Raw genomic sequence first — 14,375 nt, forward strand, 5'->3', positions numbered from 1 at the left:
TTTATGACAAAAAAATAAAACAAACAAACAAAAAAATCAAAAATTAAAAGCATTTGGTAGCCTACAAAATGTAACATGAAACAGTGTATCTTGAAAAAAATTTACAGCCGAAATTACGTTGTTGATTTATTTTCTATATCTTTTTGTCTTCACAATTTTCACTCTTAAAACCTTGTGTTATCAAATAGCAAAAATGAAGGGAGGGGGGGGGTAGCCGACATTTTTCCATATCCTCCTTCATGTAGTAGCTGAGCTGAGCAACAATACCCAGTATGAGGAAGGAGTCAGTTCAAGCCTGAGAACACTGAACACGAAAGCTGTGTGACACATTCTTTGCCCCCTGAAGGTGCCAAATGTCAACACCCACAGGATGAGGTGGCATGCCAGGTCACTCCCATTTTTGAAGCAAATATCAGACTTGTCTTTTGCGATATCTACTAGGCATGTGTTCACCTTGTGCCACTCCATTAACCAGTAAATATTTTTGTTCATGGTACCTAACTTGTTCCAACGTTACCTAACTTGTGTACCTACTTTGATCCAAGTTGTAACAAAGATGCCAATGTTTTCAATATTGCTTTTTACTCTTTTACATCATATTGAAAAACTAGAAAAGTCTAAATTACACTTTCACTTTTTTTTTTTTTTTTTTTTTTTTTTTTTTTTTCAAACACTTGAAACAGAAACAAAAGTATATTGCTGCACATTGTTATTTTCCACCTTGTTTATTGTTCTTTGTAATTCATTTGTAAAATATCCAGTAAATATCATTGGTTTTAAGACCCACAAATTTGTAAAACAGAGTGGAAACAAAGAACCCACTTGTGGCACAGTAACTATAACTCCAAACCAAACATTCAATACAAACATCCGTAGTTTTCAATTTGACTAAAGAGTGCCGTGTCTTGGGAAGGGTCAAAAAACGACAACAACAACCAATTCCATGACCCTAAAACCAGTGGGTCAAATTCAAGCAGACTTCCCTCACCTTTGAGCCTCATTGCTTGACTCGGAATAAACAAGGTGGACAATAACAATGCCCGGCATTCAAACAATAATGTATACTAAACTGAATTTTTTTACATATGTACGCAAAGGAGAGTCAATCTATTGAATAACTACCCCAAAAACACTCCCCCAACAACACCATGGAACTTTCCACATCTAATGAAAGCGCAGAGTCTCCTTCTCCATCTCCATCTCCCCCACAGGAAGCTTCTAACCCACCAACAAAAAAAAACTGTGAGCAGCAAGTCTCACTCTCTCACAAAACTACAAACCAAATCGCAACATCCCCTGTAGACCCAGAACAAAAGGTTTCATTTTTATAAAAAATAAATGGTGGGACCCTTTGGAGTACATGAAAATAGCGTCCCTTGACATACACACACAAGCACCAGGTCGCCAGCCACCCACACCAGCAAGCTATCGTGGTCAGAAAATAACGGCCTATCCTAGATATTGATTGCAAGATTCTACGAAATTCGTACATATTAGTAGCCGGGGGCGGAGAGCATGAGCGACGGATGTACATATATGGATGAATGAGGCTAAGTCGAACGAATGTTGGGCAGCCCTTATCAGGGCCGAGGGGGTTCGATGGGCTTCTGTGTTCCGAGAGAGTTGGGGACGAGAGAGCGAGTGAGGTGAGGCCGGAGAGCCCCGCCTGATCTGATTGCCCCCGCGACCGACCTCATCCCCAAGGATTGTGTTTTGCGAGTTAGGTTGAGGGAGAATTTGTGAGGCTGAGTGGTGGAGTTGATCGCGTCGCGCGAAGTGAGGTGGTGGGAGAGTGAGAGAGGGTGAGGAGAGGCGTCTTGGATGGGGGGTTCAGGGACGGAGAGCTTGGCAGCGTGTTCCTCCGCGAGGGCAGGCACTGCAGCAGGCGTAGCAGCTCTGCAGCGTCCCATGAGGCAGAAGCTGTTTGCGGAGAGGGTGACGCACTGCATCCCTGCGGTGGTGGTGAGCACGAGTGAGCGCAACGGGGAACTTGTGCGTCGGCGGAAGTTGTCGCCAGGAGTGGCGAGTGTGGCCAAAGCAATGGCGTCCGGTCCTGGATTCGGGTTCCACACGCTCGTCCCTAGTGAAGCTGAATTTCGGTGAGTGAGAGTGTGCGTGTGTTGGTTTCTCGGAGGTTTTGAAGTTGGTGGTTTTTCATGGTATGATCATTGGGGGTGTTGAAGGGAATATGTATACATATTTTTCTGATTCGGCTGTGGTGGTGATCGTTTGATTTTTTTTTGTAGGGAAGTGCTTGGCCTCGTAAAGGTAGGTGAGTTGGAAGATGAGGTTAAGGAGGAGAAGAAGAAACAGCCGAAGAAGATTGTGTTCAAGGGTTTCAAGTTGAAAGTTGGGAATGCTTCCTTGAGAAGGTTGATTAGTGGAGCCGTCGCGGGGGCCGTGTCAAGAACCGCAGTAGCCCCCTTGGAAACAATCCGAACTCACCTTATGGTTGGTACCGGGGGTAAGACTTCGGTAGTTGCTATGTTTCATACGATTATGGAAAGAGATGGCTGGCAAGGTCTCTTCAGAGGGAATGGAGTCAATGTGCTTCGAGTGGCTCCAAGCAAAGCAATTGAGGTGCGTTGTCTTATCCCAGACTCCTTACGGCAGGATTCCCCTGCAGGTGCGTCGCGCTAGTTGCGTAGAAGTAGACTTTTTTCTTAGATCTCACTTACCTCCTCAGATTTCCTCACGCGCGATTGAATGTGATCCGTTTTCGACACCGCGATTAACCCCTTTTGGGGTGTGCTGGAGGTTGAACTAAGTGGCTATGTTTGTATCGATTGGTTGTGTTGAGTGGCTTTACTTGTTTCAACCAGGTTGAAAGAATTATTACTGAGATTGGTTTTTATGCGCAGCTCTTCGCGTATGACACGGTAAAGACTTTTCTGACACCCAAAAACGGTGCACCGTCGCACCTTCCAGTCCCTCCCTCCACAATAGCTGGGGCAACGGCTGGTGTATGCTCCACATTGACAATGTATCCGCTTGAGCTGCTGAAAACACGGTTAACTGTTGAGGTAATTTATTTCACACCCAAGCCTTCATCAAATTTGTCTCAAAGGTCATTCCAATTGTTCGCGCGTAGGTTATAATTGGGTGTGCACTCAGAGTACCAGTGGACTTACCGGCCATTCAGTATGTCCCGTAATGGATTTATACACCTCTAGCAATCAATTGTACAAGTGAGGGGAGTTGAAGTGTTTTTTCTGGAATTGTTCGGCGTAGTAACAATAATTCGCTCACTAATTTGAACCTTCATTGCAGCATGGCATGTATGACAACTTGCTACATGCATTCGTCAAGATTGTGAGGGAAGAGGGTCCTTTGGAGCTGTACAGAGGTCTCTTGCCGAGTCTGATTGGTGTAGTTCCATACGCGGCAATCAACTACTGCTCTTACGATACGTTGAGGAAGACATACAGGAAAATTACTAAGAAAGAACATATTGGAAACCTAGAAACCCTTTTGATGGGTTCCATTGCAGGAGCTGTTGCCAGTTCTGCGTCTTTTCCATTAGAAGTTGCACGGAAGCAAATGCAGGTAAAAATGCTTTTCGAATTTTTTATTAGTCTGTCTCTTTTCTTTTCTTTTTCTTATTTATTTATTTATTTCATCGTCACCATGTTTTTGCCCAGATGGTTGGAGACTGTAGTTATGGCAGAATCTATCTGCTGACTCAATACTGCATCATCTGGTTCGTTGTTTTTGCTGAGGTTCGCATTCCTTCTCTTGAACGATACCTATCTGGAGGATATTGATCATGACAGATTTAAACCTCGATTGTCCAGGTTGGAAACATTGGAGGGCGACAAGTATATAATAATGTATTTCATGCGCTATCCAGTATTGTGAAGGAACAAGGCCCTGGAGGCCTTTATCGTGGTCTTGGTGCAAGTTGCATAAAAATCATTCCAGCTGCCGGAATTTCCTTCATGTGTTATGAGGCTTGTAAACGGGTTTTGATAGAGGAGGAACAACAGGAGAAGATGAAGGTGAGAGAGGACAAAGTGGAGATTGGAGTCAAAAGATGAAGTACTCGTAAATGCATTCCGATGACGTTTTCAACATTATGCAACAGTACTGACTGAGAGTATACGGAACAGTAGAAGTTGCCAGTGATTTTTGCATCCGACTACGTGTTACATGTCAAAGCCAAACCTTCAAACGTGATGGAGTAATGGGGGTTCATCTTTGCGGCGAATGGCTACTTTCATTAAATTCAAGGTTGGTACCTGATGAGATATATATACTTGTATTGGTTCATCTTCGCGAACGAATGTATATGAAGCTTCACGTCTTCCTTCAAAGTTCCGCTTTCAGATCGTCGTCCTCGAATTAGTTTGTGATCATATATCGGGCAGTGCATGCTGTAGGTACCATGTTGGAGAAGTTGTAGCCGAAGGACTGTCTCAAGCTGGATGGCTTTAAAGGGATAAGGTGGTTGTGGGAAAGACGAGCTGAACTTTGAGATGAGGACGTGTAAGCCAAGTACAAATAGGTTGATGCTCCACAACTGGAAGAGTAGATATGAAGTTCATACATGACTCACCATGTGATCGCACCAAGGTCCACTATACACGAGTATCATGGCGCTAGGCTGATTACTCACAAAATTTTGTCACATTAGTTTTGAGTACTGATGTTTGTACTGGTGCCCCGAGCTTGTAAGTTCCTGAGGCACCCTTTTTTCTTTTAGATATTTCACTGATGACGTATTCCTGAAAGAGAAAAGGGTTATCTTCGTTTGACCGGGCGCGGTTCCATAAACTGATCCCGATCCTTTCCACTGCCCTTGGCCGCATGTAATTTGCCATTAAAAGTCATTTTCACCTGTTGATATCCTGATAGTTTGAATATCAGTTCTGGTCTTGCTGATATGTCACTACAGTAAACTGGAAAGAGAAATTCGTAATATCATTTCTGGTCTTCTAGAAAGAAATCATCAGCCGCTACTGCTAGTGAAACATTGCTTCAGACATGTGCTGCTTAGCCCTGAATCATACGTTCAGTTTACAGTTAATAATGTGCATACATCTAGTGGTAATGAGTCATCTATGCTAGATTGTTTCCACTCGCAGCTCCACTATTGTAATACCGACCACGACCGTTCCTAACATGTAAGTGTTATGAAGATCTGCTACAGCACAAAACGTCTGTGCACAAGTGGAATTGAACAGGTTATGTTGCAAGAGTTCTGTCACACACTTCTCTCGCATTCCAGCTGACATCAACAGCATTGAGAATGCGCAGCATTGTTTCGGGTTTACAGTCCCATATCCAGCAAAGGCAGAAAACCTTTTCTTGCCCGATGTAAATAAGCTTGAACTAAAGATAGCGTTCTGTAATTTAATCAGACACTTGCCGGTTTTACTGGCGGCCTTGACGAGGAGCTGCTTTAAAGGAAGCAGAAGACAAAGACTGATTGCTGAAAATATACGAGACGATAAACACAATCTCCAATTCTGCTGTGGTAATTTTCACATGAGACCCACATCGGACTACTGATCTGCACTGTCCTGAACCATGACCAGCTTGAAGATTGAAAAGGAGGCACCTAGATGAACTACTCATCAGTGATATTTTCGAAACTTCTGAATCTCCTTACCATTTCCAGGCTCCAACTGAACGTGTTCCAGTTTTATTTGCAGCGAAGTGCATCCCGGAACTCAACCAGTGCTCCTCCCAGGTTGCCGGCAAATCGGCTGTTGCTGCACTTGAACTGCAAACGAAATGGGGCTTCGGCACATCATAACCACAGTCTTCGTGTTGACTCCCGACACCCGTGCTGCTGACGCACAGTAACCAGAAGCATACAACAGTTGGTCGATCCTGTTGGGCCAGCCTCTCCACGCATCACCCATCATCTGAGAGGAAGTTTGCAGCCTTCAAAGCTCCAGTGAGAATTTTGCAACCGCTGGGAGACCAACTTTCATCGCACTGCTGCCCACCAGGACCGTGCAGTCCTCCCCCTGTGCTCCTAATCCCAGAAAGCTTGCCACTGTGTTTTTGTCCGTTGAATCAGCAGCCATGGGCTTCACAGTGCCATGCTGTATTTGAAACTGTTGCTGGAGGTGACTCGACGACAGACTGTGCTGCCTTGGAAGTGACGCTGAACAGTAGTGCTCAGAATGGGCGTTTGGAGCCTACGTGTTAAGGTGGCTGAAGAGCTGTGAGGAGATTGTTTCAGGAACGAGGGGAAAGCTGCAAGTATACGGCTGCAGTGGGTTCAGGATTGATACGTGAGAAGAAGATGTGACAAGGGCACATGGATGTGTTGCAGTGAGCAGGGGTGAGAATGGGAGTGTGAGAATGAGGGCGATGTTGTAGAATGAGGGGCGAATGGTGAGTGAACGCAAGGACGGAAAGCCATGGCAGTGAATCACAGGGAGCTTGAGTTTGTGGGTATGTAGGTTTTTACATGATATTGGAATCGGACGTCTGTTGCTGCACATTCATGTGCAGTGAACGATGTGATCTGACAGAAAGGTGACAAAGAAACCAGAATCAAGAGATAGCAAGCGGATATGCGCTCTGGTGCCATAGGCGGAAGAATTCATTCGATGGGTTCGGTTTCTCGACCATTCTCAGCAAGCGTCTTTGTGATCACCCAACCTTGGTGAAGAAACTTGACATAGCTAACCTGCGAACCTCGTCTTGAATGACGATGTCACGGCGGACCGATCAAGTTGAGTTAGCATTTGTCGGTGAATTGCAAGTAGCTACTAGTCCTGGCTACCGTGTGACAAGACCTACAAGACGTACCCGGTAACTATAGAGCTTAGGAACAGCACGCTATTGACCACGGTCTTTTGCAAACATTAACAACCCAATTCAAATCCGTATTGGACTATAATTGGAAATCGGTTGCACACATAAAAAGAAAATTGGAGTTTATGTGATTGTAGTTGCAAGACACACAAATGGAAAGAAAAGAAGCCGTAACGACTCGATTAAACTACTAATTTATTGCAACTTGAAGGACAACGAAGTTGCGTAGACACTCACCGTCTGGATCTCACAAATTTCCACTGAAATCACACCAAAGCCCTTGCTTCGCCCCTTGAATTATTACAGAATCCCTTGCCAAACACGCATGTATTGGAAGAGACACTGCCGTGGAATTCAAGCCTCCTCTTGTTTTCCATGGGGCACCACTTGGCCGTGTCAAGCGGTAGACGTTGTGTCCATGTCAACGACTCTCCAGTTTTCGCTTCATCTCCTCAATGCATTCCGGCAGTTTCAGGTTGCCTAATCCCAGTTTTGTCTTCGACATTTCGATGATCGCGATGGTGAAAGTGGAATTAAAGAATGGGCTAACAGAATCTGAAGCAACAACTCTGCTACAGCTACAAGAGGGCGGCGCTTTCATTAGTTCTGTTGGGGTTCGATTCAGCGATTTATGAGATCATGGTGTGTTCGTTACTGTAGCTAACTGTCGTTGATTTTGGTGCCAGTGGCAGTGGTGGTCGGCGGATTTGGTGGTCGTCGGTAGGGAAAAGGGGCTACACCAATGTTGGGTGTATATTAGCTTACCAGTTTACGTAGCGTGAGTTTCGGTTTTTGGATGAGAGATTAGGGCTTTTCGCGAGGGGTTAGGGCCGGTGCTGCGGGCTGAATTCCCCAAGCGGAAGCTCTGCGGAATAGCGTTTCCGGTGGATCGGGCGATTAAGGTCAAGAAGGGAATAGTACTCATGGCTGCACTGGGGAAAGAATTGCCGCTGGACATTTTGATGAGGATTTTTGGGTTCCTCCCTGTGCCCTCTTTGTGTCGGCTGCGGGTCGTTTGCAAGCAGTGGAATGCCTTGATAGACTCCTCTGAGTTTGGTACTCTTCGTGCTCTAGCTCCACAACAACGATTCTATGTTCTCCTCACTCCCAGCAGGTGTTGTAACTCCGACGCAGGGTGGTGCGTCTTAGACGTAGCTGACGAGAGGTTCTACAACCTGGATAGTAGTTATCTCGTCGATTATGCGAAGAGGGAAAATCCTACTGGGGACAAAAGTTACTCCCTCGATACAGTGGACACATCGGGTGGGCTTTTCCTTGTGTCATATAGGAGGAAAGATGTGTCGCAGAGGTTGAACGTTCTCTACGTCTGCCATCCTGTGACGAAAACCCTAAAACAGCTGCCTCGAAATGTAAATATGGCTCATGAGTTGATCTTACCGATACTGACAGTAGATTATTCGACCAAGACTTACAAAGTTATATGCCTCGGGGAGCAGATGCACATGTATGACTCGCGGGATAGTGAGTGGAGTGAGCTGGCTAATCCGCCAAACAAGGCAGACGTGGTGTGTAGTGCTGTGTGTAACAACATAGTTTACACTGTCTTTGGTGAACGCTCTTGTCACATGCTGCTTACATACAATTTACTTGAGGATGCGTGGAGCAATGAAGTCGCCGAATTGCCATACAACTCTTTTGTACAGCTAGTTGTTGTTAGCGGGGAAGTTTACCTCGTTGCTGGCTCCCGAACGAGCTGCTTTTGTGGACAGGAGATGTGCTTAAAGTCATTTATAACAATTTCCAAGGTATTAACACCTCCTAGGGCTCCTGAGAAAATTGCGTGCATGCCAGAAACTTGGCATGCATTGCTCTACCCTCCACATCAAGGCTGGAACAATTGCGACGGTATTCCAATGTTCGTTGCGGTTGCTCTTGAGCGCGCAATTGTGTTTACATCTGCTAGCGGGAGGTTTGTAGTGTATGATTTGACTAAAGGCTTGTGGCGCTCGGTGCAGATACGGCATCAGTACACCCGGAAACTCGCTGCGAGCTCTACAACCTTGAACCCAGGCTTTCTGCTCTAACCGAAGGAAATCTCACCTGTCTATAGTCTTTAATCCTGATGTAGCTGACACCTTGTGTCACTTATGTATGATACAGGACTCTTTTGGTGGTCTGTGATCTGCTGTGTTTATTGTCAAACATTTGATATGTTGAAAGCTCCTGTTCTTCATTTTGGAACGGATGCTTTCACGATACTCTTTTACTACAGCGAGTTGTGCAAGGATTGCAGTTGCTGGAAGTACTTACAAGATGGTGATCAGTTTGTACCTTGTAGATAATTGGTAGATGTAGGAGGTATTGTGATTGTAATCACTCAGAAGTAGTGTTTACAGCTCGTAACCACCACTTCGGGAAGTTTCTCCAGCAAGTATATATTATTTTCTTTTAGAATTAAGCCAAATCGTGTGCTGAATTTCCTATTCGTCTTCAATTCTTTTCAACGCATGAAGCTTCTTGAATGATAAGATGTGATGTGGAGAGGGGCCGACGAAGGTTTGTCTAGTTCATCGTCTTTCGGAAGAGGATTGACGGCGCACTTGTTTATATCATTTTTATTGTTCGATATTTCCATGATCACTTTTCCCTTTAAGGGTTAACCACCATCGTAGTCATTTGGGTGGCGTGTTACTGCAGTTCAGAGTTCAATTACTGGTTTACAGTCTCTCTCGACAAGTCGTATTATTTAGTAGATGAGAGAGCCTCGAAATGCCATGAGCTTTTTTGAAACAGTGGATGAGGCATTCTGACAAGGTTCAATTGCCTGGACAACCATCACTACATGATCGATATGAGACTGCAATCATTCTTGCACCTCAAACATTCTTTAGCATGTAGCCAGCAAGACTTGGTCCAGTCGATCTTCCTGTTTTGTTCCTTGCACAAAAACCTGCGCTCGTTCGAGTAAACCGTCGTGTGACCATCAATGGGTAAACATGAAGATTCCAAGAGTTTATCCACTTCATGAGAAGAAACAGTGTGATACAGGCGCTATCAAGTGAAGTGAAAGCAGAAGCTCTAGTTACAACAAATTAGGCGCAAGCGTGTATCATGGGAACATGGGAACGAAGCAGCGTTCCAACTCTTCAGTACAGTGGAACAGAACGGGGTTTGATTGTAAAGGTAAACCAAAAGTGGCAAAACATGCTCTCTCAACGGCATATTGAACGTGAATATTCGAGGAACACACTCTCAATGGTGACATGAATGGGGTCACATTTTGGTAGGAGTGGCCATTCTGTGCAACGTCGGACCAGATACACCGCAATAGGTTCCTTATCTTATCCATTCTGATCTCTAGACAATGCCTTCATTGCTGCACTGTCCCACTTGATTCCGATTTGTAAAACATGAAGCACAGCAATGATTTTGAAGTTTGTCTCTAAGTTACATTCAAATGTCAGGACTCAATCATACCCAACACCATCCCTTTTACAGAGCTTTCAAACCGACGTTAAAAATTCCGTCAATCAGGATAACACTCATTCGTAAGACTTGAGAGGACACTTAGTGGCACTTTAGAGACCGGAAGTTGGAGGCTGCACTTCTCGAACTCCACCCTAAAGTTTATGTCTTCTTGAGGGTGGTAGACGTTCATTACGCGAGTGCGATCTGCTTTAGTTCACTTTGCCATTAATTCCAGTGAAGATAGGGTCATCGGTAGGGTCAAGGATGGGCCACTTTCTCTGGTTTTCCTCGTCACACAGTTGGGAACCGGAACCGAGTATGCCGGCCTCACTGCAGCAAAGCCTCTAGAGTCGTGATGTAGGGGCCTCGAAAGAACCCCAGGAGAGGCAGATCTACCGAGGAAATGGAGCTTGGAACCTTGAAGCCTTGAAGTCTTTGTAGCCATGTTGTAGCCGTCACAACCTCTCCAAACTATCTACAAATGATCTGATAGTATGCAACCAAAGGTTGTAGAAGACGAGGACAAATTTTGATAATAGTATGGAAAAAGGTATGCTCACCTACTTGTCAAGTTTGAGAAAGGTTCCAGGATTGCAAGGATGACAGCCGAGAGTTGCTCACGGAAGCTGTTCAAGATGCGCATCACCTTTGGATCAATGCCGTTGTGGTCGTCCTGTCTATTTCCCCTTTAAGAAGATAGAATCGTGCCCACCCATTATTGTCATGTGGTGAAGGTCAGTGGCATCTTTAGAATTCGTTCCACAAAACGGCTACAAGTACTCTCTTGAGAAACTCAAAACCGGTAGACTACCACAAATCACATAGCCTCCACATCTCAAAGATTCTACCTAAAACTTCAGATGCAAGGAACTGCAGTGTCTGGAACAAAAAATCCACAAAAACAAAACCGTCCAATCCCAGAGAATCTCATTGAAGCTTCGAATTGTCCTGTTGCAAATGGCAGGGATCTCAACCACAAAAAACCCAATCGATGAAGACACCTCCACCCACGCTGCTCAAAGATTGTGCTCGGAATGCAACGATCTTAGCTTCAGATTGGAACTTGGGGACATAGGAGATGCGATATTAAGAACCATTTTGCAATTTTTGCAATGGTTGGATACTCGCACTGTGCGACATGTTCCAACAACTGTGCTCCGTTAAAAAGGTCACCAAAATAAGTGTCGAGATGGTGGATTGCTTGTACAAATAGTAGCAGAGCAGGATGCACTGACCCCGGAAAAACGTAGCAGATCCTTTTATGTAACGCACTATTTGGCTCCATTCTCACCATGGATTAGTTTGTCCTTTTATTGAAGGCAACCACATATTTGGCTCAATCTTCCCATCGGCAAGTGGTTTCAGTTGCAACCATTCAATGATCTGATGACTGTTTTGATGAAAAAGAGTGGAAATGAACGACCTCTTACTCTAGATCACATATTGATATATCCCACAAGTGTAATCTATCTACACAACTGTTTCATCCTTGCTGCAACACAGACTGCTCATGACAAAGCTTGTTCAAATCTATTACTGACCCCACTTCTCTAGCAGATAAAATCCTAGCAAATGTGATGATAGACTCACACTTGAACCTGACAAACAATGTTACACAATACAATTGAAACATTGATATCACTGTTTTGAAGTCTTTTTATTTATTTGTTAGAGTCAGTCAACTGAAGGGCTTTCCGTCACCCCATGTCAGCAAATATTCTTGTCATAGTCTTGTGTCGTATAAAAAAGATTATTTTTTTACAGCAATATATTATTTGAAGCAGAATTAGAAATGGGTTGAAGTGTATGGAACTGAGAAGACCGGCGCATCTAAACCTTTGTAATCTCGTTTGGTAAACTGAACTTGAACAATAACTTAAATGAATTCATAACTTTAAAACTTATAATACCATGCTCAAAAAAACTTGTTGTAAATTGCATAAACTATGTTAGAGTTTAAAAACTTATTTTTTAATCCTTAAATAAAGTATTTTTTAGATAGGCTATATAAATATTTTTTATGACTATACCATATAAAAATATTGCTTAAATACTAAGATAATAAATTTACTAATTAAAAATTGTAAAAATTATTAAAAAATTTGTATTAAGGTAATTTTGACAACATAAGAGAATGTATCATAATACTCTGAATCTTAAATTTGAAAGTGCCTTTATGTCATTATTAGAATTTTTCTCATTTAATAGAGATATTTTTGTATTAAAGAGCTAAAACCTATTTTCACTATTTTTTATTGTTTATTAAAATTTAAAATATTCTAAGATAGAAGAATTTGCAAATTTGGAAACAATATTATAAATAAAAAAGAATAAAAATTTATTCATTAGATGGTCTTTTTTATGTCTAAAATATAATTAAAGTATAATTAAAATTTTGATTTTAAATTTATTGTATTTTTATAAAAAACTGGTTGATTTTTAAAATTGATATTTTAAAATAGTAAAGTTTTAAAAAATATATAATATACATTGTACTTGTTTCTACCAATTTCTAATTTTTTCATGTATTTATTCTATTTTTATTCAATAGATTGAATATTGTGTCTTGTTGTCAATCAAAAAATATTTTAAATTAATTTAGAATTTTATTCTTGACAAAAATTTATATTCCTTAAATCAAAATATTTTTAATATTGTTAAATTAAATATCTTTATAATTCAATAATAATAAATATTATATATAAATATGTTAAATATATTATAATATTTAATTTTAATATAATATTTAATAAATATAATATTTCAATATCTTTTTTTAATATGGTTGCTTAATATGTAATGTCTTGCATGATAGAAGATAAAAAATTATCTTGTTTCTTATGTTTTGTTTTCTTTTTCTTAAAGTAGCTGACGTAAGCTTATAGAGATTTTTCATATAATCTCTCATGTATTAAATGGATTGTTGACATGCGTTTAAATATATACCTTATTTCTCCTATGATTGTTAATATACATTTCTTTACAACCACAATCATACATAACACTAGAGCAATTGTAGAGTAGCAATTAAAATAGTTGTCTTTCAAAAAAAAAATAGATCCAAAATTGCATATTCAAATTCAAATGTTAATTTTTTTAAGGCTATTCTTTGAATTGGTTTGTTAGATTACTAATGAATAATGAATCATATAAAATATCATATACTAATTAGTCTTAAAGTTTAAAAATGGACACAATTCTCACAATTGGTGTTCTTATTAGACATATTTATTTAAAATATTGTATTTATAAATCACATAGAAAGTATGTAGAGGCTTATGTAAGGCTATATATAAAAATAAAGACTATGATGATATACATCAGTACTAAATACATTTAATTGTCTTTTTATTAAATAATATTTTGATAATATTTCAAAATATAAAATAATATATTTTAAAGATATTTCTAAATAAAATCAAGTATATAAAATAACTAAAATATATTTAATCTCAATATAAAACAGCAAAAAAATTTAATTAAGATAGAGGTTATATTAAAAAAAGAAATGATAAATTTTACAGTTAGTTATATTAATATTTTATCTCGAATATATATTCACTACAAAATGTCATTTTTTTATTTTTATTTTTAAGTATGGATGTTTTAAAATATTGATCAAAGAGGCATATAAAAATATCAAAAAATAATTAAATACAAAAATTAACCTCACATGAGTTAAATAAGGATTGCTTCTTTGAGCTTATTTAAAAACATAAAAAAAAATTGATATGAAACAAAAGCAAATGACAAAACTTATATAAGTCGCTATGGATTGAAATAAAATTTAACAAAGAAAAAATATAAAAATATTACAAATAAATTTATAAAATATAAAATTAGAAATTGGATAAAAGATACTTATCTTGTGCTTATGAAGAATAAATAACAGTAAAATGTTATTAATAGATGTTTATCCAATTTAAAAGTATAGGCACATTTAAAATCTTTATATTTATTTGCTTATATTGATAGTCCAAAGACATAAGTATAATGAGCCTTAATAAATACATTTTTTCTAAGAATAAAACACTCCTGGATTACAATAGATTATATATATATATATATATATATACACATACACATAAATAAACATTGATCCAAAATTCAAAACCTTGTGTGTCACACCACACATTTTAGAAGAGTAGCAGGCTAAAATGTGTGATACCAAA

The 14,375-nt window shown here is 40.3% G+C and overlaps 2 protein-coding genes across 4 annotated transcripts; both read left to right on the forward strand.

Moving 5' to 3' along the window:
- The first annotated feature begins 1,573 nt into the window (after positions 1–1,573).
- Positions 1,574–4,843, forward strand: LOC112284681 (adenine nucleotide transporter BT1, chloroplastic/mitochondrial). 3 transcript variants are annotated; one of them, XR_016504188.1, is made up of 6 exons: positions 1,616–2,099; positions 2,247–2,580; positions 2,862–3,023; positions 3,271–3,546; positions 3,795–4,230; positions 4,368–4,843. XR_016504188.1 is itself a non-coding variant. In XM_024524711.3 (5 exons), exons 1-5 carry the CDS (start codon positions 1,822–1,824, stop codon positions 4,035–4,037), a joined length of 1,293 nt encoding a protein of 430 aa, XP_024380479.1. In that variant the 5' UTR covers positions 1,574–1,821; the 3' UTR covers positions 4,038–4,843. The 3 variants fall into 3 exon arrangements, 1 of the variants encoding a protein (XP_024380479.1); XR_016504187.1 differs by having other exon boundaries at positions 4,380–4,843; XM_024524711.3 differs by having other exon boundaries at positions 1,574–2,099; positions 3,795–4,843.
- Positions 4,844–7,088: 2,245 nt separating this feature from the next.
- On the forward strand, positions 7,089–9,220 carry LOC112284682 (F-box/kelch-repeat protein At3g61590). Its single transcript, XM_024524713.3, has 2 exons — positions 7,089–8,540; positions 8,751–9,220. The coding sequence occupies exons 1-2, from the start codon at positions 7,698–7,700 to the stop codon at positions 8,817–8,819; spliced, it is 912 nt and encodes a 303-aa protein (XP_024380481.1). The 5' UTR covers positions 7,089–7,697; the 3' UTR covers positions 8,820–9,220.
- Positions 9,221–14,375: the final 5,155 nt, after the last annotated feature.

The sequence above is a fragment of the Physcomitrium patens genome, chromosome 7, assembly GCF_059467195.1.
Source record: "Physcomitrium patens ecotype Gransden chromosome 7, ASM5946719v1, whole genome shotgun sequence".
Classification (NCBI taxonomy): Eukaryota; Viridiplantae; Streptophyta; class Bryopsida; order Funariales; family Funariaceae; genus Physcomitrium; species Physcomitrium patens.

Excerpts from the sequence above, each read along its gene's own strand:
- LOC112284681 (XM_024524711.3), top strand. The coding sequence starts at position 1,822 with ATGGGGGGTTCAGGGACGGAGAGCTTGGCAGCGTGTTCCTCCGCGAGG. Across the intron at positions 2,100-2,246 it reads CCTAGTGAAGCTGAATTTCG|GGAAGTGCTTGGCCTCGTAA; the intron begins GTGAGTGAGAGT and ends TTTTTTTTGTAG. Across the intron at positions 3,024-3,270 it reads AAACACGGTTAACTGTTGAG|CATGGCATGTATGACAACTT; the intron begins GTAATTTATTTC and ends CCTTCATTGCAG.
- LOC112284682 (XM_024524713.3), top strand. The coding sequence starts at position 7,698 with ATGGCTGCACTGGGGAAAGAATTGCCGCTGGACATTTTGATGAGGATT. Across the intron at positions 8,541-8,750 it reads CATTTATAACAATTTCCAAG|ATACGGCATCAGTACACCCG; the intron begins GTATTAACACCT and ends CGCTCGGTGCAG.